Raw genomic sequence first — 20,613 nt, 5'->3', positions numbered from 1 at the left:
GACCAGCCACCCCCTCACTCCATCCTCCTTTCAGGAAGTTGTAGCGAGTGATAAGGTTCCCTCCTGAGTCTTCTCTACTCCAGATTAAACAACTCCAGTTCCCTCAGCCATTCCTCCTCAGACTTGTGCTCCAGACCCTTCACCAGCTCCACTGCCCTTCTCTGGACCTGCTCTGGCACCTCTTGCAGTGAGGGTCCCAGAACTGAACACAGGATTCAAGGCGCAGCCTCACCAGTGCCCAGTACAGGGGGATGAGCACTGCCCTGGCCCTGCTGACCACGCTATTTCTCCTACAGGTCAGGATGCCGTTGGCCGCCTTGGCCACCTGGGCACAAGCTGGCTTATGTTCAGCTCTGTCAATCAGCACCCCCAGGTCCTTTTCCATGAGCAGCTTTCCAGCCACTCTTCCCCAAGCCTTTAGCGTTGCATGGGTTGTTGTGGCCCGAGTGCAGGACCCAGCATTTTGCCTTGTTGAACCTCATATCATTACAAGGGTCACCTTGTCATAGAATGAGATCAGGTTGTTCCAGCAGGACCCGCCGTTCAAGAACCATGCTGGCTGGGTCTGATCCCCTGGTTTTCCTGCGCAGGAATGTTAGGATTGAAAAAAAAATGTATCACATCAAACTGAAAGGTGGGAAATACCACTATTGAACTGCACTAAGCAAGAGATTGTGAGTTTATCTTCATTGGTGATCTAGTCCTGAGCTAGATCTGTTGTTGATATTTCAGCTCCTCTAATGTTTCTTAGTGACCAAGGAGCAGTACTTTACAGACTTCTACCTCTTCCCAGTGTTAAGGTAGGCGTGTGGATAGGTACAGTCTAATAAGGGAACCTGCGAGCTTGTTCTCAAACTGTGCAGCCTGGAAACCTGTCCTGGTTCACCAAAGGGTGCCCAGGAAAGGCTGGTGGGGCTAGATGCAGTTAGGGCCACCCTGAAAGTGACAGGCACCCAAAAAGGGTAAGCTGAGTGTGATGTTGGGGGACAGAGATCTTCTGTCATTGCAAGTTTTCCTAGGAGAAATGGTATCTCTTTGAGTCCTGATTTTTATTTTTTTCTTTTTTAATGCTTCAATGTCTCTGGTGCTGGGTGGCCATGCCAGTGCTGCCAGCACTACACCTGGGGCCCAGGAAGCCCATGATGGGTTGCATGGGGCTGGATCAGAGTCCTGAGCCAGGCTCCACGCCTCGTGGTAGCCAGCAGCAGCTTTGTCTGGTTTTTTTTGAACGAAGCAAAACATTTCCACAATCCCCACCTTTTCCATAAACACAGCCCTGCAGAATGGACACACTTGCCTGAGTCTGACCAGTTCTGCCAAACACATCCCTCTCTTCATGAGTCAGTCACCAAAACTGGGGTCCCAAAACCCTACAAAGGGCGAGACTGAGGCGTCCTGTAGTTTTCACCCACTTCAGTCAGGAGGGATTAACTTCAGAGCTGCTGAACACTCAAGACACTTGTTTTTTGGTGACCAACTGTGAGATTAAGAACCACAAATCAGTGCTGAAGATGTCCAGCATGCTGCTGGATTAATCAGTGTTGACCGTTAATTGAACATCAGAGGAGGAACAATTTGGTCTCACTATTCCCAGGTAGTACTCCCAGAGAACTTATGAATCAGTCTATGTGTCTCCTTCCAAGCTAGGACACAACTCTGGTCCTCTGCTGCACTGTGCTTCCCAGAGCTCTCCAGGCTTACACTCCTCTTCTGCGTCACCAAAGGTCTGTAAAAAATGAATCTGTACTTGTATATCTGTGCCTCCACACGTCAGCAGGACACCTCACCAAAATCCTTCAATAGGGAAGGTGTCATTAAGTGTACAGCTGGAACGTACTCCACTTGAAGGTGTACACAACATTGGCAAACTAAATTTCTGCCGTAATGTTACTTTAATAGTCCACAGTTTCACAGTAACATGTGTTCAAAATCATTGTTTCCAGAAAATTGCACAAGACTTGGGAAGTTTAACCAGAATGCTGAAAGAGCTCTTCAGAAAAATACAACATAATAACATTTTGCCAACTCTTTAAATGTATTTATTTACATTTGGATTTATGTAAGTAAGTTTCCATGCTATAAATTTTTATTAAAAACATGTCATTAGAAATAAATAGTACATTTATAGTCATAAACAAACCAGTAGTTTTTACACACACTAATGCTGGGTTTCCTCTTACAAAACTGGAAGTGTATTCCACCATCAAAGTTTTTTGTTAATACCTGATATAAAAGGATAAAGTTGCTGTATGAAGTTTATACTTATTGTGGGTTTCATATGTCCTCAGACTAGATACACAGAGGATTTTTTTCTGTTTTTCTAATAATATGGGAAACATAGCCTTCTGTTCTTGCTATTGATTTTGGGTATGGTAAATGAGCTTAAATACTGCAGAAAAAATATCTTGATAGTAACAAAGATTAATATATTGATTGCTTTTTCTTGCTTGCGCATGGGAATGACTGGTTTGTATGAAAAAAGAAATATGCTTGTACTGTAGAAAGACTTGATAATACCAGCTGGTTAAAGGAAAAATACATATTTTTTAATTCACCAGAACCTTATTTCATTAGCTATGTGAAAATGTGTGGCCTGTTTTTTCAGATACTAGGAAAGCAGAATTCCTCAATGCTATTCTCCTTTCTGTTTTCTGGTTCCTGCAGATCAATTTGGTGATACTCAAATGTCACACGGTTGATATGTTTGCCACTGGAGACCATTCGCAGCACAGTATTGTCACAGCCAATTTTCATTTGCGCTAATTAGGCAAAAGAGATACAGAGGAGATTTAAAGATACACTTATATGAAAGAGAGGGAAAAAAGATATATAGTGTTGAGAATTGCAAAGTACTGATACACACAATTTTGGAAACAAAGCAAATTTGTATGTATGACCAGTCAGTGGTGGTATTGCTGACTGAATACCTTCTTTTGTATTTGTTAATTTTACTGTACCATGGCTTGGGTATTTAATCACGTGTTGTAACCTTTGCGCATGCAAATGCCACTCACTTCCCATCCACCTACAGTTTTATATATGCATAGATAGATACGATGCAGATGTCTTAGGAAGATAAGGTATGCTACTGTTAGATACCAGGAGCAATGGGTAAGGGAAATGGTGCCCTATCCTGGAGATATCAAAAATGAACAATATTGAAATGATTTCTGTTAGAGGAATGAGTGATTTTGTGCATAAGGAAGTTCTTCACAGTAACAAAGGCATAGGAGAGTTCCACCAAGACAAACGCAAATGGCAGTGCCCAGCATATGGACTCACTCCAGGGGAAATCAAGTCTATCACTAGCTACTGCTTTAGATGAGCCATTTGAGCGGGGGTTTGGCAAAGCCTGTTTCATTTGGGGAACGTCGAGCATCTTCCTCACTGGAGGAGAAATCTGGTGGGTCATTGGGAGAGCAGGACTGTTCAGATGGGATTTCCCTTCCTTCTCACGACCAGGAAAGCACATTTTATTCTCATCAGAGAGCTCAGTATTCACTCAGCACCAGTGCCTGCCAGTTAAAGCTTTGAACAGTGCCTGGACAATGAAGTTCTGGTGTGAAGAAAGGCAAAAGGAGACCAGACACATGCCTGTTCTCCAGCCCTGTGGAAATGCTGCTTCTCAATGTACCTGTTCATACTCCTGTGGTACAACACATGTGCCACAGGGGCTTGTCTGTCACATCACTGCAACGCTTGGTACTCTGCTATACTGAATATTAGGGAAACCGGAAATTCTCAACTTTAGGGGGAAAAATTGGTCACTGACATGGCATGATAGTGAGACAGGAACAGAGCTCCCCCAGGCTTCAAAGCAGAGAGTGGAAGCTCTGAGTCTTTGGGGGTATGTGTTACTCCTGCAGCAGAAAAAGCAGCTTTGGAAACACCGAGTAACTGAGAGAAAACTCCTTAGCTGAAAATTTAACCACTCTGCCTTCGTTTGTTATGAATTTCCAGGCTCCTCTATCTGTTGACTCTCTAATAATCCTGTGTGTTACAGGACAAGCATTTTAAAAATAAGTATAACTTTGTTATAAAATTAATGCAGGGGCGAGTGAAAGTGTTTGTGCGTGCGCTGTGAGCACAGCCCAGCCACGGGCTCAAATAGCTTTAGATGTCATGTTCTGCTAGATGCGAAGTTTACAAGTCTAGCAGGAAATCCAGGTTTGGGGGGGCCTCTGCACGACTCCTTCTAGCTGATTATTTTATCACATGAAGGTAAGTGGAAGAAAGAGTTCTTACCAGATCCATGAAAAGAGTGACAGAGATCAGCAAGTGGAAACATCTTGGATGGGTCTAAGCCAGTTCCTCCTAGCAGCTCTACAAAGTCTCCCACTCCTGCACAGCCTGCCGATGGTTTCTGAAAAGGCAAAGATTAGCAGTTATTTATAATTTATCTTGAAAATGTAGCAGTTCTCTAGACACGACGGCAGCCACCAGTAGGTTTTAGAAGTTCTCCATGCTCAAACCTGTACAAAATCAGGCTGTTTTTATCCTGAACAGTACTACTTCAATTCGATATTAGTCAGTTAATTTCTGAAGAGACTCTGAAGAAAGACCTAAGTAGGCTGTGAAAATTACTGACAAGTAGTTAAGGTGTTGATTCAATTTCTTTTAGTGCTGATAAGCAGTCTGATTCCAGATGCTTAGACATGTAATCAAATTATACAGGCATGGGTTGCATGTGTGCACTCAGCTGGCATGCAGGAACTTAAGTTCCACTATGTCATACATATTCCTAAGCAGTAAGTGTTGCTTTTGGCAAAGTTTAATTAAAGTAGGAATTAACTGAAAGAGTAGTTTTATATGATAACAATGGCTTACTGTGTATTAGACCCACAAGCATTCTTTTCCTGAAAATTAATGATATGTGCCAAAAACATTTTGCACAGACACCTCGTACACCTTTGGGCTGTCACCATATGGGTGCTATTAAATAGCACCCATATGTGCTATTTAGTTGCTTGATTTCTTCATTTTTTTCTGCTGTTGTCCCTTTTCTGCCCACTGCTGAGCAAGTCAGCTCATTTGCTCATCTCTCAAAGCCTGGTTTGCTCAGACACTGGCAGTCCCCATGGAGGATCTAGGCTGCCAGTCTCAGTGGCTGTAGAAAACAAACTTTCTTGCTCCTACCCTTCTGGATATTTTAGAATTTGCACCTTCTTAGACCTCCCAGGCACAGGGGACCACCAACAGCACTTATCCTCTCCTGCTGGTCATCACCAGGCACCAAATGCTGTGGCCAAACCCCAGCCCCATGCTAATGAAACAGTGGATGCTCAGCATGCTGAGCAAGGAATCAGTTGTGAACACCTTTGTATTTTTTCCATGCTAATACCTCAGTATCTAACCCGTGTCTTCTTTTTCTGTTCAGAATGGTTGCTGCTTTCATTAAATACAGACAGAAAGCACTCCTTTCTCTCTAATGAAATTCTTACCCTTTGTTATGGCAACCAATATTTACATGCATTAATGATACTTTGCATAATTTGATTGCCTCTGCAACATTACAAAGACAATAGCAATAGAGACATAATCAGCTCTCATCTCTGGGGGCAAACCAGAGCCCCCAGTGTGTGCACATGGGGCCCAGAGTGCACATGCCTTAGCATCCATGCGACAGGCTATCCCCGCTTCGCCCGCTTCCCTCTCCTGTGACCAGGAAAAGTGCACATGGTAGTAATTTCTTAGGAAACAAAAAACTCACCTTTAAAAAGAGGCCATTTAAATGCCCCAGGATAAGATCAGATATTTTTATCACCACTGGGTATATTATGGAGAAGCTGCAGTTTCTGTGCTGATGAGGAATGACCATGGTAAACCTTCCCGAGGGAGTCTGAGAGATGACGTTGCAAGCTGCAGCACAGGAGAAGGTATAAGAATTACTTGTGCAGTCACTACTGCTTGTAGCAAAATTATGTACTTTCAATACTAACAAAGAATAGATGATTTAATTACTGAGAGTGACAACCAAATACTGGAAAATACGCATATGGCATTTTCTGGTGTTCTTGCATAGCATTTGTTCCCTAAAAATTCCTCATCCATTGCTTACTGTGTAGCATGAGGTCTGGCAGAACTTGAGGCTAAAGCAGTCAGTGGGAGAGCTCACACCTCAAATCCATACATCAGGGGCTCATGTTGTTTTCCAGTTTGAAGGAGGCTAAATACAAGTGCACACCTTTTGTTTAGCTTTGAGTGGTTATTGGCTGGTATTGCAAGCAAGCCCCTAAGCCCTATTCTGCTGCTCTTAAGTGGAGTTCCTTAACTCCATTTACGTTAAAACTAGAGCAGATACATGCTGATTTTATCTTAGAGTTCAAGCTTAACTGTTCAGGTAAGGGAGTAGCTTATCATCTGCATGTGCAACCCAAGGGATCCTCCACACAGACCTGGAGGCCTACAGCTGCTTCAGCAGGCTGATGAATGACAAGCCACCTCCAGCAACTGCACGCAGTAATCACATCCATGGACATGGAAGACCCACCAGTGTGGAGGCCCAGCTTGCAGGCTTGTGACTGAACAACTTGGAGTAAGAATAGGGCAGACAGGTCATCATCTTCGCCCTTTGCATGGTGAGGCAGATAAACCAGACTGGCCTGAACAATAATTGTTACATGTCATGTCCCCCCTCAGAAAAGTGATGCAAGTGACCATTATTTGTGCCTTGCGAGTTCACAGGCTTAACAAAAGAACTTGCGAATAGATCCTTGGGATCATGTATCACGCATAACTGTCACATAACATTCAATATAATGGTTTTGCTGTTGAACTTTTTCAAATATTTTATCTCATTGTTCACCCATATCTAGAAATCACTGAGGTTAAACTCTCTAAATTAATACTATTTGTTCTAGCCAAGTGTGCTGGAACATGACATGTTAGATTGGAAAAAATCTTTGGAAGAAAGAGCCTTCTGACCTTTATTCAGAAGCCGTGCCTAAGCTATCTCTTACACTTCACTGTCTTTTTTTCTTGAGATAGATACACACTGAACCCGAGCCAAATTCTCAGGCTTGCAGGTGTGCATGGCTCCACTGGCGCTACCAGAGCTGTGTCAGGGCAGATAATGCCAGTGAGAGACTCAATGCAAATCAACACATTCATTTTGCTTCCTGCCCCAAACTCAAGCCCATTATATGCTATAAAATGCAGACTTACGAAAGAGGTTGGTGTTTTTCTTGACTGTGATGGTAAATCCATTTCCCGGCTGATGAATCCTGAAGAAGATCATTGCCACATTCTGCGATGACCTGACGCTCTTCTGAATATTGCCACTTTCACAAAAGTCTATGTATCTTTGGGAAGCAGGAAGGGGATGGTCCAAGGAACTGGGAAATTTCTCTCCTTTGAGTATCCAGCCATCAAATACCTATAGGGGTTCAATAATTGAAAACAAGGCTTTTGCTTATCACTCTGTTAGCAGAGTAACATGAAATATTACAGACAGTGTTTTATTTTGACACCAGATTGCCTATTCAAAGCCATCAATTAAAACCAAAAATTCTTTGTATTCATCAGTTTCCTATTATTTAACCAACTATTGAAGCTTCAATCTGTATTTAGGAAATACGTACGTATAAATTTTAATTTTAATTTTCTTTATTTCCTTCAGGTGACAATATTGGTGGCTATTTTTGAAGGAAGCAGCTCTTTTTTGCTACAGCACCATCACATTTGTATCTTTTTTTTTTTAATTATTATTATTCCTTACTATTTAAATTTCTGTCTTACTAAGAGAAGTTCTTTACCAGCTTAATTTGGAAGCTACATGAAACAGAAGTCACTCTCTCAAAGTCAGGGCAGTAAGTCCATTGATCTGGCCTGAAATTTTCCACCGTTCATGTTCTGCAGCTTGTCATTAAGGGCCGGGAGGCCTTTCAGAGGTACTGGAATACAATAAAGCTTTAGGGAGGAATTATTGGCAGAGGTATAGCTCTCTCCTCTTTCTCTCAGCTCATCCTAATTGCTAGAAAGCAGAACAAATGCTGGCTGTTTGACAGGACCTTAAGGAGCGACCACTACAAATCTTTCCTTCACAACAAAACCAAATTATTTGCCCTCACTGTCTTCAGGAAAATGTGCCAAAACTAGAAATCTGTATTAAATTCTAGCATAGCTGCACAGTTGCCTGTTTCAATTCCCTCCTGGCTGCTGCCACCCCGTAATTCCTTCTATGGTCCAGTCAGTACTTGGAAAATGCAAGGACCAGATCCTGCCATTGCTTCAGTGAGTAATCTTAATGTATGTGTAGGAATTCCTCATGATAAAATTGCAGGATTAGTCTCTGGATTTGCCAGAACTATAAATTTTCTGAAGTAATGAGATGTGGATGCTCAAATTACACAAGGGGAAAGCTGCGTGTATAAATACAGTGGTATAATGCAGAAACTGGGGCCTGTGATCAAAGGAGGGAAATCTTTATAAAGCCTCAGAGATTTTTCTATCCTCCACAAGTGGCTGTAAGTCTAGGTACAAAATCCTTGGACCCAAACCAAGCTGAAATCAGCCTCCATATAACAACATGGGAAGAGATCACAGCCAGGGGTATGGGAGGGACAGGATTCCTCTGGCTAAAGCAAGCAGGGGAACAGCATCTCTCCAAGAGAGAGACACAAGGAAAGGACTGAAGGGGACCTTTCCTCTTCCCAGAGCTTAACTTGCCACTGGGTGGGGTGGGGTCTGTGCTGTGCACAGCCGCTGCAGCGTAAAGAGCAGAGAGCAAGGTGCGGAGAGCAGCCTCCTCTGACATCCTGACCTGAGTTCAGATCTTGGTCAATGCTCTGCCTGCCAACAAAATGCCCTGGTGAATTTTTTTTGATATGGGAATATAGATGGCTCTGAGTCACAAACCTCCTTCTGTTCAGGGCAAAAACCCTGAAAAGCCCTAATGGGACCTTTTGAAAGAAAGCCTGCAGTGATCCACTCATTAATAAGCTGATGTTAAGTGACCTGCAAGCAGAGGTCCTGGAGCAGTAACAGCAGCTCAGAAAGCTGTATCATTATCTACAGGGCTTGTGTGCAATGCAAAACCTCCTCATGGGACTGACAGGCTCGGCTCATACTGACCAAACTTCAGTCAGTCCCCCAGGTATGGACACTCAGCAGAGGTGCTCCTGGAACAGTTCAGGAGGTCCAGTGCTGCAGTTTGGAGAGGGATCCTCAGCTTGCGTCCGACTGTGTTTAATGGGGTGGTAATGCGGGAGACATACCCAAAGCGCCTCAGGGAGGAGAAACAGCTGTCCCAGAGACAGCTGCATTGTGAGAGCCTGTTCTACACACAGAAACACACACGCTCGTGCACACACGCATTCGCCTGCTCCTTCCACATGTAGCGAATGTCTGACATATCAGGAAGGCAACGCGCAGCAGAACTCGCCAGCTTCTTACCTTCAGGAAATCGCCCCCTTTGCAGTCGATGTTTACAAAGTCGTAGTCAATCATGATGAGCTCCTCAGGCTCCCCGATGAAGAAGGTAGCGCAGTGCAGCTGTGGTTGGTCTGCAGTGAAGGTGAACTGCCCCTCTATGCTCAGCATGTCAATGCACCCTGCAGAAACAGAGACAGCCTGCTGGGGAGGGAAACCCAGCGCTAGTGCCTGCGGCGCAGGGAAGGGGGTGGTGAGGAGAGACCTACATGCTGACACGTGGCTGGTGGTGAGGAGAGGGAGACCCAGCTGAAGCAATTAGGAGCCTGCCGAGCATCAGAGGATGAATAGTAACTTGCAAGTGTGAGCACAAGAATGCGAGGGGAGGTGCAGGGGGAGATGACATATCGAAACATCTCTGATCAGAAAACTCTGTGTGTGTATGAGCACAAGTGCACGAACACCCTGTTCCTTTAGATTTCCCTCTAATCACAGCTTTTCCACCTGCCCTGGAGATGTGATAATTGCCAGGGACATGGGTGGCCAATCCCCATCCTTCCTTTATTGAGGACCCTCAGCTCTGAGCCCCAACCTCTTCTCAGAGCCCCGTTTCAATCCCTCTGCCTCGACCACAGTTTTTCTCGGACTTTGTTGTTCTTCTCCCCCACCTTGCAGAAAGTGCCTACAGCTCTGTCACTCCCAGATAGCCCCTTTCCCCTCCCTGTGCCCTGAGATCCCCCCAGGACTCTCCCACTGATGATCCCCACCAGAGCGCCAAAGAAACTCACGGAGCGATCGCCGGTAGACCTGCCCTGCAGACAGCTCTCGCTTCAGATCTTCGCTGAGGAGTAGGAAGGGCTCATCTTCACCAGCATCCCTCACCTGGTGAAGGAAAGAGGGCAAGAAGAGTCTGGGACAAAGTAAAATGCAGACCCCTCCCTGCACCTCTCAGGAACAGCCACCAGCAGTTCAAATCCCTCCTCCAGAAGCAGTGCAGCTGTGGAAGAGCTCCGTCAGAAAGCTGCCAACCTGCAGTAAAGGGAGACAAACCTAGCACCTAAGAGGTGAGCCCAGCAGCTCAGTGTGCAGCGAATCTCAAATCCTCAGTAAAAATGCAAGTTTGAGAAAAGGGGTAAAGAAACTGGGGGACAAGGGAACGGCACAGGACTGTTGGATTAAATGTTACCCAGGTGTATATTTAAGGAGGAGTGGGAATAGGAGGGTAGAGAAGAAAAAGCACAATGCTCAAAACCTGGGAGTACAAGTTAGAAGACAGCAGTTAAAAGCTCAGCAAGGTGCCCCATTGCTCACCTCTAGGTATCTGGTTTCCCCCTTGGAGGCTGCCAGGAAGATGAGAATGAAGTGGCACTGAAACTGGAATGCAGACGGCATGCTGACACCTCTTCTGGCAGCCGTCCCTCTCTCCCCACGGCCAAGTTTCTCCCGGTCTGCGCCAGCAGGCAGGAGCCGCTGGAGTATCTTGGAGAGACTCTTTTTATAGAGCTGTTGGGAGGGGAGGCACTTGGTCCCTGTACTGATAGGGTAACCTATGGTAACTGAAATCCTCTCGCAGTGACACAGTACGCGGGCATGACGAGGGTCCAAATCACAGCCACAAATTTTCAAGCCAGTTGAACTCCCCTTACTGACAGATGTCTTTTATCTCCCTGGTGGAGATGAAAAGCTCTGGGGAGGAGAGCCTGTCCCCATGCAGTTGGAGCACTCACACTGTGTTTTTAGTTCCAGTTACTCCAAAGCAAGGAACGAGGAGCATCCCTCCCTCCTCTTCTGCTTTCAAGTCTCAAGGCATTTCGGACCTGCAGGGCTCCCTTCCTCCTTCCTGCTGCTCCGTGACATGCAGCTCTCCACAGGACTCATGCCAGCGGCTCCCCGTCAGCCAGGCCTGGGTGAGCATCCCCGAATCCCAGCCAGGCTTGCAGCCTGGGGCCAGCATCACGCTGGGGCTGGGGGACCCACTGGCTTCCAGGTCCTGTGCCAGCAGCTGGGACACAAGAACAGGCAAAACCAGACAGCTCTCCCCACCAGACATGGCTTTCATACAGAAATTAGAAAAATTTGGGATTCCCAAGGACATATCCCCCACAGAATAGCTGATACTGCTCCAGTCCTGATCCTGAAAGGAAACATAAGAAAGACTTTCGAAAGATGACTCTGAAAATGAAAATTCATAACTCTGCCAAGTACTAAATATCACTAATTCAGCAGATCTATTAGTTGTAGGGTATATTCTTGTTTTCCCCTGACTCAAGATGAACCATCAATACTCTGCAGACAATAACTACCCTTTCCTCATCTCAGGCTTCTTGCTAATATCTCCTTCTGCTCTGTGGTTCCCTGTCAAATCATCACTTTGGTTCAGCAAAACTTAGGCATATGTTTATAATATGATCCAGGATTCAAAGCTTTTAGTTTGCTGCTCCTGATTTCATTTTTAGGGCTTGTAGATAGAACATTTACTTGCTGTTTCACCAAACTTACTGGTCAAATAGCAAATAAATAAATCTTTCTCTGCCTGTATGCCTGTGGTTCTGACTGCATTATGCTGTAATTCTTATGGTTTATTTTAATGTAACTATAATATTGTTCTATATCTGCATGGCACTCCTGTGAATTTGCCATATCTGTGTGGGTTTCAGGAGCATAAGAAATACTTAGGAAACGGAGAACATTATTTTTGAACTTTGACATCAAATTGCATTCAAAGGCTGTGAAAACTGATTTGGAGAACTGTGGTTAATTACTGCATGAACCAAGATATTGAATTATTTCATCTTCATGTACTTGCCTTGAACTGTTTAAATACTGTGCTTTTAGGCAAGTTTTGTCAGAGGATTATCCAAGGGAATTTGGAATCTGGAAATGCATTGAAGTCCTTTGGGAATTACAAGTTTTGATGGAAAACTGCAAGATTTAGTCCCAAGTTGCATTAAAGGATGGCTGGGAGGCTAGTCAGTGTGGGAAGAGGTGCCTTGGCAACCACCAGGATCCTGTGGGACCAGGAGGGGCTGCAGGGGAGCCTAGCCTCATTCATGCTTCTTATCACATGTTCACTTTCTGAAGAAGTGAAGGAAGTTAGAATTACAGCAAGACTCCTTCACTCCCCATCTTCAAGGCACGTTGCAGAAACCAGTCCCAATTCTGGCTGGGAAGTCCCACTTGCCCTGCTTGCCCCCAGCCTAAACCTCAGATCCTGAGTCCTTGCCACTCAGTAAAGGAGAGAGAGTGCTTCGTAGTGTGAGAATTTGACCAGTTACTGAAGATTTCGTTAAATTCAGCTTCTAAAATGAGCGAAGGACAAATGACACTGCTGCTAAATCAACACAACTGTCTAATAAGCCATCTATGGGGTGATCTACTCAGAATAAAACATACCAACAGCAATTTCAACGTATTTTATAGTCTTGCCCGTGAATAGCTGAGATCTGGCTAGCATAGCATATGCTGGTGGAAGTCCTCAGACAAACAGGTGGTCCCAGGGTCTGAAGGACATCCCAGCAGATGAGGTGTGGGGACTGTCTTTCTCCAATCAACAAGGTGGAGAGAGGGAGGATAGGAGCCACCTCCATGTCTATTGCAGTTTCTTACTCACACAGCACCTACAATGGCTTTACATTTTCTATGCAACACCTGCAGGAGTTTGCTCTGAGTGTCAAAAACATTCCGTACAACATTAGTGCAAAAGTTAAACTCAGACACCCCTTGCTGTGGATGTGGAGCTTGGGTGTAACAGGGCTGCTAAGGCAACCTGTCATCTACTCTGCATCATCTTCCACTTTGCATTTTGGTTCTGGGCTCAGCAGGAGCCAATGAAGCATGATGACGTCCTATCCAGCCTCATCACAAAGCCTCCTAGTGCCTGGGATAATTGCTTGTGTCCTCAAACACAGGGCTGCCTTCAGCCCCCAGACTCTTATAAGCAGACCAGTCCCAGGGGAAGGAGGGTGCTCATCTCCCAGCCCATCATCTTGGCTGCCAGAGCGTGAGGGAGAATGGGGCACCACCTCCACAATCAATGCTGCTGCCTCCTCACAGTGTATATAGGTCCCCTTCCCCTCTGTACCTCCCAGTACAGCTGCTCTTGTTTAAAGCCTCTGGCAGAGACTGAGCTCTTCAGGAGATGAGATTGTGACTAACAAAGCAAAGAAAAATCAGCAGTTTAGTCAGGGTTCAAAACATCTCTGCAGCATTTCAGAAGGAAAAAGCACCTTCAATGTGATACAAACCTTTGGGCGAATGAGGAGGGTGTCATCTCTCTTTCATGGGGTTGAGTCATGTTAACACATTGTGGGACTAGTTTTTTCATGAATATCACATTACATAACACAGTAAAATGCTTTCCCAGTTTGACCCTTCTTGTGGCTTTCATGCTACAACACCTTGACTCTGCTAGCAACCATAACTCACACTGGGAACAGCCCCTTTCTCTGGCAGAAGTGATGGGATAAAATCATAGAATCATGGAATAGTTTGGGTTGGAAGGAACCTTCAAAGGTCATCTAGTACAACCCCCTGCAACGAGCAGGGACAAAAAGATGGTCTTTTGGATATTGTCACACTGGTGAGAGGCTGGGCTGCATGCACGCTCTGCTATGGCTCAGGGAGGTATTGCTGGGGCACCCCGTACTTTGCAGAGCCTTGGGTTGTTAAATGGGTGCTGATGGGTGGATTTTTTTACACAGTTCAGCTGTGTACAGGGAGGATCCACCTGTCCCTCGGTGGAAATCCTCATGCACAGAGCTTATAGGTGTCTTGTCAGCTATTATAGCAGAGAAGAGATCCCAGCTGCAGTGAGAGGTGGAGAAAATACAGCTGAATAAAGAGAGTAATGAAACAAACTCCATTTACCCTCCTCCATGGTGATTAAGTGATACCCTGTGCTATAATACAGGTGGTAAATGCAGTTTCTTCCCTCAAAGGTAAGGTAGTTGGTACAGGAAGATTGTGGATGTTCTTGGGTATCTTAGTGTGCAGTGCTTGAGCTACAGACACTCCTAGGGATCCCTCCCTATTGCAAAGAGGGCCCAGGTGTTATGAACCCTTTCTGCTCTCCAAAGGGTCCCTTGAGTCCCCAGCTCTTTAACACAGCACCCTGCCATGCTTCAATTCCTGTAAAAGGCCATTTTATTTCAACACTCACTTCACCACAAACACATTTCAGGCTGTGGCCAGCATTCCTTTCACTCAACGTGGAAATTTCACCAGCAGCACATCTCACCCTGCACCCCAGGTAAAGGTATGAACCTGGAGATTCTGGAGAGCCTGTACAAACCACAGCTCCTGGACTTCCTACCAGCTACATGTTGAAAACCATGAACTTCTGGTTCAGGCCATATTTCTTCCCCTACAGAGCTCTTACCTCTTCAGCTGCAGCCTGACTGCTGGCAGAAGCAGCTAGAGCAGACCAAAACTCCCTCTGGTACCGGGACCTTAAATAAGAGTTAGTTTTCCTGTATAGACACAACGTCATGCAGACTCCAAATGCAGAGGGACCAACCGGCCGCTACACATCCCGTGGGGGCCCCTCTGCTTGCCTGTGCCTGGTGGTTTCTTGAACTGATAGGAGCAGCAGCAAGCCCACAGTGCTACAACACCAGCTGCTCAAGTGAAGAGGATTTCTCCTGCCTTGGGCACTCCATCCTTGGCTGTTGATGCTGATTTCTCACTGCTGCTGAGTGCTGGCTGAAGAGATGTGGTGTGGGGTGATGCACAGTGTGAGACATCTGGCTGGACTTTAAACTTCCTAACATGTCAGCTGCTAAACACTGTGCTGAGCTATATTTATTTCCCCTATGCTCATCCCCACTGTAACTCAGAATTAATTCAGGGACTAGCTTTTCCTTTCCCCCATAGTGTACGTGAGACATAATACTAGCCAGTCCTTGCTTTTTACTGTGTGGCAGCAGGTCTCACACCGATATCCATGTCTTTGCAGGGTAGGGGATTGCTGCACACCACTTGTATTTTATTATACAAGTATGCCATTCAACTGTTTGCAAATCCTTCAGTATATGACTCCTGAACAGTGGGATCGGTTAGCCCAGATTAAGGTGAGAAACAAATCTAGTGGCTCTGAAGTGTCGTGAATGCTACAGCGAGAGCTAAACTTTTGGTCCTTGCTAAATTGCATGCTAGCAATCAGCTATTGCTCTGAAATAACACCACAGAAAAAGAAGTAAAGGGGAAGCTGTATGGCAAATCACAGCCTTGGACGTCATTAAGAAACCTTATCTTTGATATACAAACTCACACAAGACTTCACTTCAAAAACTGTCTGAGATCAAAAAGCTACAGCCAAATGTGTATGGAGTTCCTGCTTCTGGTCCGGTTCCCCCATCGTGTAAGTCACCAGAGATGACATTTTCTGTTTCATTCCTTTACTTTTGTGTTGGTTTCAGTGTCAGACAGGTTCCTCGGCAGGCTATGACCCAACCTGAGCCCAGGACTCCTCTCTCTCCAATCAGTGGGCATCTCTGCCACTGACTTCTCTTGTTACCCATCTGCCCCAGCTCTGTGTTGGGTATGGCAAGCTTCTTCCAAGCCTTGCCATACATCTCTCTGTAATGACACTTCTATTACTTCTTTCCATGTGCCTAAATTGGCTTTAAATAGAGCTGAACTTTCTGTAAGGTGAAGTAAGCTTAGCTTGTTAACTCTGGGCAGTTTGACACAAGAGATGTGTGATTTGTCATGTAGAGTGGTTTAGAGAAATGGCAAACGCATGTGATTTATGAACTGAAAGCCTATCAGCATCATGCAGGCTTGATGATAAGTGTTGCATTAACACTATTTATGGCATCGAATAAGAGCAAGGACTGTGAAGCTCGCAGTTTAGCGGGTTACAAATAATCAAGCAAACATTATATTCAGACACCAAGATTACCTTGAGGGCGGTTATCACTACCAGCTCTGCCTGTGACTCAACCCAGTGTCTACACAAAGGAGTCAGGGCCAAGAAGTGAGAGCAAAGAAAAGTTTTCTCACAGGAAGGAGAGAAGAAATGTGGGGGGGCTCGCAAAGGCACATGCCGTCGCTCTGGCATTAAGAGTCGTGCTGGACATTTGCCGAGCTGTTTGATTTTAGCCTGGGCCTGCCTTCTCTGTGGATCCCCCCCACAGTAACTCCTCTCTAGAGGGCTGATGTAGGAAGACCTCAAAACCAGAGCCACAGACAGGCATCAGTGAGGCTCCCAGACAAGGGACCTTGGTAGATGCCTTCTTCAGCCCATGCCTATGGACCAAAGTCAGTCATGTTTGCCTTTGCCAGCTGCAGCAGCTGATCTGATCAGTCCCAGTGCCCTTGCAGAAGAACAATCTCCTTTCCAAAACATAGCACAGTTATCATGGTTGGACTTTGCTTTGAGGTGTACCCCTCATGGCCCAGGTCAGGTCCTGTGCTGGATGTGCAGAGGGGACAGTGCTGCAGCCTCTTCAACTGCTGCAACCTTGTCTCAGTGAACCTGCCCCAAGCATCAGCTCCTGTTCCTCTGCTCCCAAATTTCATGTTCAGTTCTGGGTTACTAGAACATTTGTCACTTTGTTTTCAATGATGAGGTCACTTTATTATACAGAATATAATTTCCAGATGTATTGAGAAACCTTAGTATTGACACATCACATTCCAAAATTTGTTAGATCTGGATCGCTGAGAAGAACAAACTATCTTTGACAAAGCACCACTTTGACAAGTGATACTTTAAGATATTTTTTCCTATTCAAGGACAAGCATTTCTCAGCTGAAGTGACTATCTCTATGATTGAGTTTTTCTCATCCAGGAAAAACTGTGATTCAACACAATTGTCTCTGCTAGTGTTCAGCATCACAGTAATGGGCCCATTTCAGAAACACTGTGGAGTGTTAACACAATTCAGCTAGTCAATATGAGTCAGATATGAGATGCCAGCATATCCAGCATAATGGTATATTTATCTTTTCAACTGTTCCTACCACTTAGTCCTTTATTTTTCACATGCATGTGATTCCTTATTACTTACCTGTAGTACCATATAGGCTGCAATGCCACTTTGATCAGTTAGGCTCCGAACACTTTAAGTTGAATGTACTGGAATATTTTGTGTATTGAAGTGTATATTTTGTGTATTTTTGTGATTGTGTACTTGTGTATTTGAATATTGAAGGACTTTGAGATCATCTGGGCAGCATTTTTCAACCTTCTGAAGTCTTAAAGACAGCTTCACCTTTGATAGCGGTCCTAGACAATCTCTACTTTAAGTCTACCAACAGACTTTTTCATTTCAAATCGAAACTGTACTTGGCTTTCAAAGGCTGATGATTCTTCTTCATGTAATATTATTCCTGGGGTACCAAAAATAGCAAAAAAAAAAAAATCTCCCCCAAGTGAAAATTGCAGAATTAGGTCATTAGAGCAAGGTCAAAAAGAGATTTGGTTTCACCTAGCCAAGGCATTAATGGTTTAAAGGGATAGAGCTCTCCAACCCTGCCATCTCATCCAGCCACCCTTTGCTCAGCCGCAGGGACCTATTTGCTGCTGCCACTCAATGTTCCCAGCCAAAGCTAGGGAACCTGCATCTTTCTGCAGCCTTCTAACTTCTTGCCATATTTTCAGCCCACAAAACACAACCTTAACTAATGCTCCAGGTGATTCTGTTGCTTTTTTGCTCTTTGCGAGAGATTCTACCCGCAGTTTTTTCCTGCTGTAGCTTTATTCTGTGTTTCCATAAAGTGCTTTCCTGGGTTCATGCCAATGCTGGGAATGTAGAGTCAGAGCAACACATGAAGTTTTAAGGCAGACTCCACAGATAGGTATTTGAGAGCTACACCATGAAAATTTGCTCTGCAACTCTTGAAGTCAACCAGGACCTCGCAGGACAGCTGATTTTCTTCCAAATACTTGTGCTCTGAGCAACTCTTCCTCCCGTCTTCCTTTTAGCTGCCTTGTTGCAACATTTGCAGTTTTACAGACATGTCCTTATTTAGCCAACCAGCTAACAGAAACACAGCTTTCCATTGAAGGCTAATTTAAAATCTCTCAAGCACATGTCCTCAGCTGTTGCAAAATTATGCCACTAAGTGCAATAGGCTCTGTCATTTTACATCAGCTGAGAATCTACTTGCGAGGGCAAAATAAGTGGATGCAGCTGCAGTTCTCTTCCTTGGGAGTTGCCCCTCGTTCACAACTGACTGCAGGTGTCTGAGAGCTGGTATTTAAAAAGGACAAGCTTTAATTTTTTGGATGGTTGGTTTTTTTCTTTTTGTTTTGGTTTGTTGTTTGATTTTTTTTTTTTTTTTAATTGATGTATCTGGTGAAATTTATTGATGTGCTCTCTTTGATAGCTGCCCAGGGCCTTTAACCCATCATACTCTAACACAGAGAAACTGACATGGATGGAACTATCTGAGAAAACAGATTACCAGATTGTAAGTGAAACATTAAATCTCATACCGTATCGTGTGGCAGAAGGATAAAATTGAAAATGTGACCCCTTTTTTCTTCAAATAATACAGTGCCATTCAATAGACTTAATTATCCCTAAAGACACATCTGATAATTGTTGGCCTGTCAATCAAAACTCTTATTAGACATGCACATGACGTCATATCACAGTCTAACAAATCTTCCTGCCAGTCAAAAACCTTTATATAGATTAATCTGATTTCAGAGGCAAGTTTTCTGTTTGACCTTTTACCCAGCTTCTTTAGAGCTGAAATTGGAGAGGAGCTGAGTGTGTGCTGCTGAGATGGGATGATGGGCTCTGGGCTGTCCCTAAGAGTTTCCTTCCTGGCCATGCTCTGCTTTATGCTGCAGTATGGAGCCTAGAAAGGGGCTCTGCCTTGGATGGCTGAGTGACCTGGGGTGGGTCTGCATAGCTACTAGGAGAGCTCTTTACCCCCTTCTTCTGGCCTGTCTGTACCACGGTGTTAATTCCCTGGCAGCTTGGGATATCACAAAGCCGTGCCTCACTGAGATACCTGCACCGGGTTTTGAAATGATACATTCCATCCCCTGCACGCTGTGTACACCCGCTGCGCTGCTGTGGCCATGCAGCCATGGCAGTGATTGCTATGCTGGGGAGACCCCGGAGCCTTTGTACCAGCAGGAAATATCTGCCTTGCTAAGTGAAAAGCGTGTGTGCCTGAGCAGAGCAGGCACCGTACTGACAGAGCAGGGAGTTTGCCAGCCTGTGTGTCAGGGTGCCAAGGATGAGAAGCAAATGCACTGATAATTACTGGGATTTGAAAGACAGCTTCATTCAGAATTCTCAGACCAAACAGGCAGGCATGTCAAAGTGCTGTACTGCACACTGCTCATTGTGCCATGCTGAGCAGCTCTGGGCTGTCACATGTATGATATACACTGCTCTGTGCCTGCCCAGCAGTTGTGACAGGCTTTGGAGATGCTGGATTTCCTATGCTAGCAAGCACAGGTTAATGCAGATACTGCATGTATTCAAGGTATCCCTGCAAGTGCAGTGGCACATTCATAGCTGTAAATATAAAACTGTCACTGTCAATAGCTTTCAGTTCTTTCTCAAATGGCATTTGGTGGAAAGCAATTCATGATATGTCTGGTTGCTGGAAAGATCACCTGTCCTGTTGGAGTCTCTTACTGTCACTTCTCTCCCCATTCTCACAAGCCCAGGCAACTCTGTTTCTCATCTTTACACGGAGGAACTAATGTTGTAAGATGATGATTACCCCATTGCGCTTGACACCCTCTACACTGTTGTAGTCAAAAAGGTTGTGCTGGTGAGTCAGAGCATGGAGAGACTGCCCCATTGCATAGCACTTGTCATGACTGTGGTGTTGTATGAGGCTCTTTGATATCTGTAGTTGGATACTAGATCTGAAGAGGTTACAAATTTATTTACTGATAGTGCATCAAGCTTCCTGTACCCAGTTGTACTGGCACTTCAAGTCTCTTTTGAACTGAAATAAAAGCAAATGGCAGAGGCTGATGCTTTCAAGATAATATCATTTGTCTCTGAAAATCTGCTTTTTAGATGTCAGGCAAAATAATTTCACAATAGCTAGTAAAGATCTTGGCTGGCATTGCTGTATTTTTATTGGTCTTGAATGTAACTTGAAAATATTAAGACCTTCTTGTGGTGTTCAATTTTCTATCGATTTTTCAGACAGTCTGATAACACAAATGATAAAAATGCATGTAATTAGACATCATCGCTAAAGCTGAGAGACTGTGGAGAAAGCCACACAGCAAGCTCCCTCTGCATGTGAACATCAAAG

The 20,613-nt window shown here is 44.7% G+C and overlaps 1 protein-coding gene across 1 annotated transcript; it reads right to left on the bottom strand.

The window, feature by feature from the left end:
* Positions 1-1,873: 1,873 nt before the first annotated feature.
* On the bottom strand, positions 1,874-10,838 carry CRHBP (corticotropin releasing hormone binding protein). Its single transcript, XM_030512687.1, has 7 exons — positions 10,681-10,838; positions 10,158-10,251; positions 9,394-9,551; positions 7,165-7,375; positions 5,711-5,859; positions 4,246-4,363; positions 1,874-2,759 (listed from the first exon to the last, which is right to left on the bottom strand). Exons 1-7 carry the CDS (start codon positions 10,759-10,761, stop codon positions 2,602-2,604), a joined length of 969 nt encoding a protein of 322 aa, XP_030368547.1. The 5' UTR covers positions 10,762-10,838; the 3' UTR covers positions 1,874-2,601.
* Positions 10,839-20,613: the final 9,775 nt, after the last annotated feature.

The sequence above is a fragment of the Strigops habroptila genome, chromosome Z (assembly GCF_004027225.2).
Source record: "Strigops habroptila isolate Jane chromosome Z, bStrHab1.2.pri, whole genome shotgun sequence".
NCBI lineage: Eukaryota > Metazoa > Chordata > Aves > Psittaciformes > Psittacidae > Strigops > Strigops habroptila.
Note: the sequence above shows the minus strand (reverse complement) of the source record. Positions and strands in the feature narration are given on the sequence as shown.

Excerpts from the sequence above, each read along its gene's own strand:
- CRHBP (XM_030512687.1), bottom strand. The coding sequence starts at position 10,761 with ATGCCGTCTGCATTCCAGTTTCAGTGCCACTTCATTCTCATCTTCCTG. Across the intron at positions 5,860-7,164 it reads GAAAAACACCAACCTCTTTC|CTTGCAACGTCATCTCTCAG; the intron begins GTAAGTCTGCAT and ends CCTGTGCTGCAG. Across the intron at positions 4,364-5,710 it reads TAAATGGCCTCTTTTTAAAG|AAACCATCGGCAGGCTGTGC; the intron begins GTGAGTTTTTTG and ends TTGCCTTTTCAG.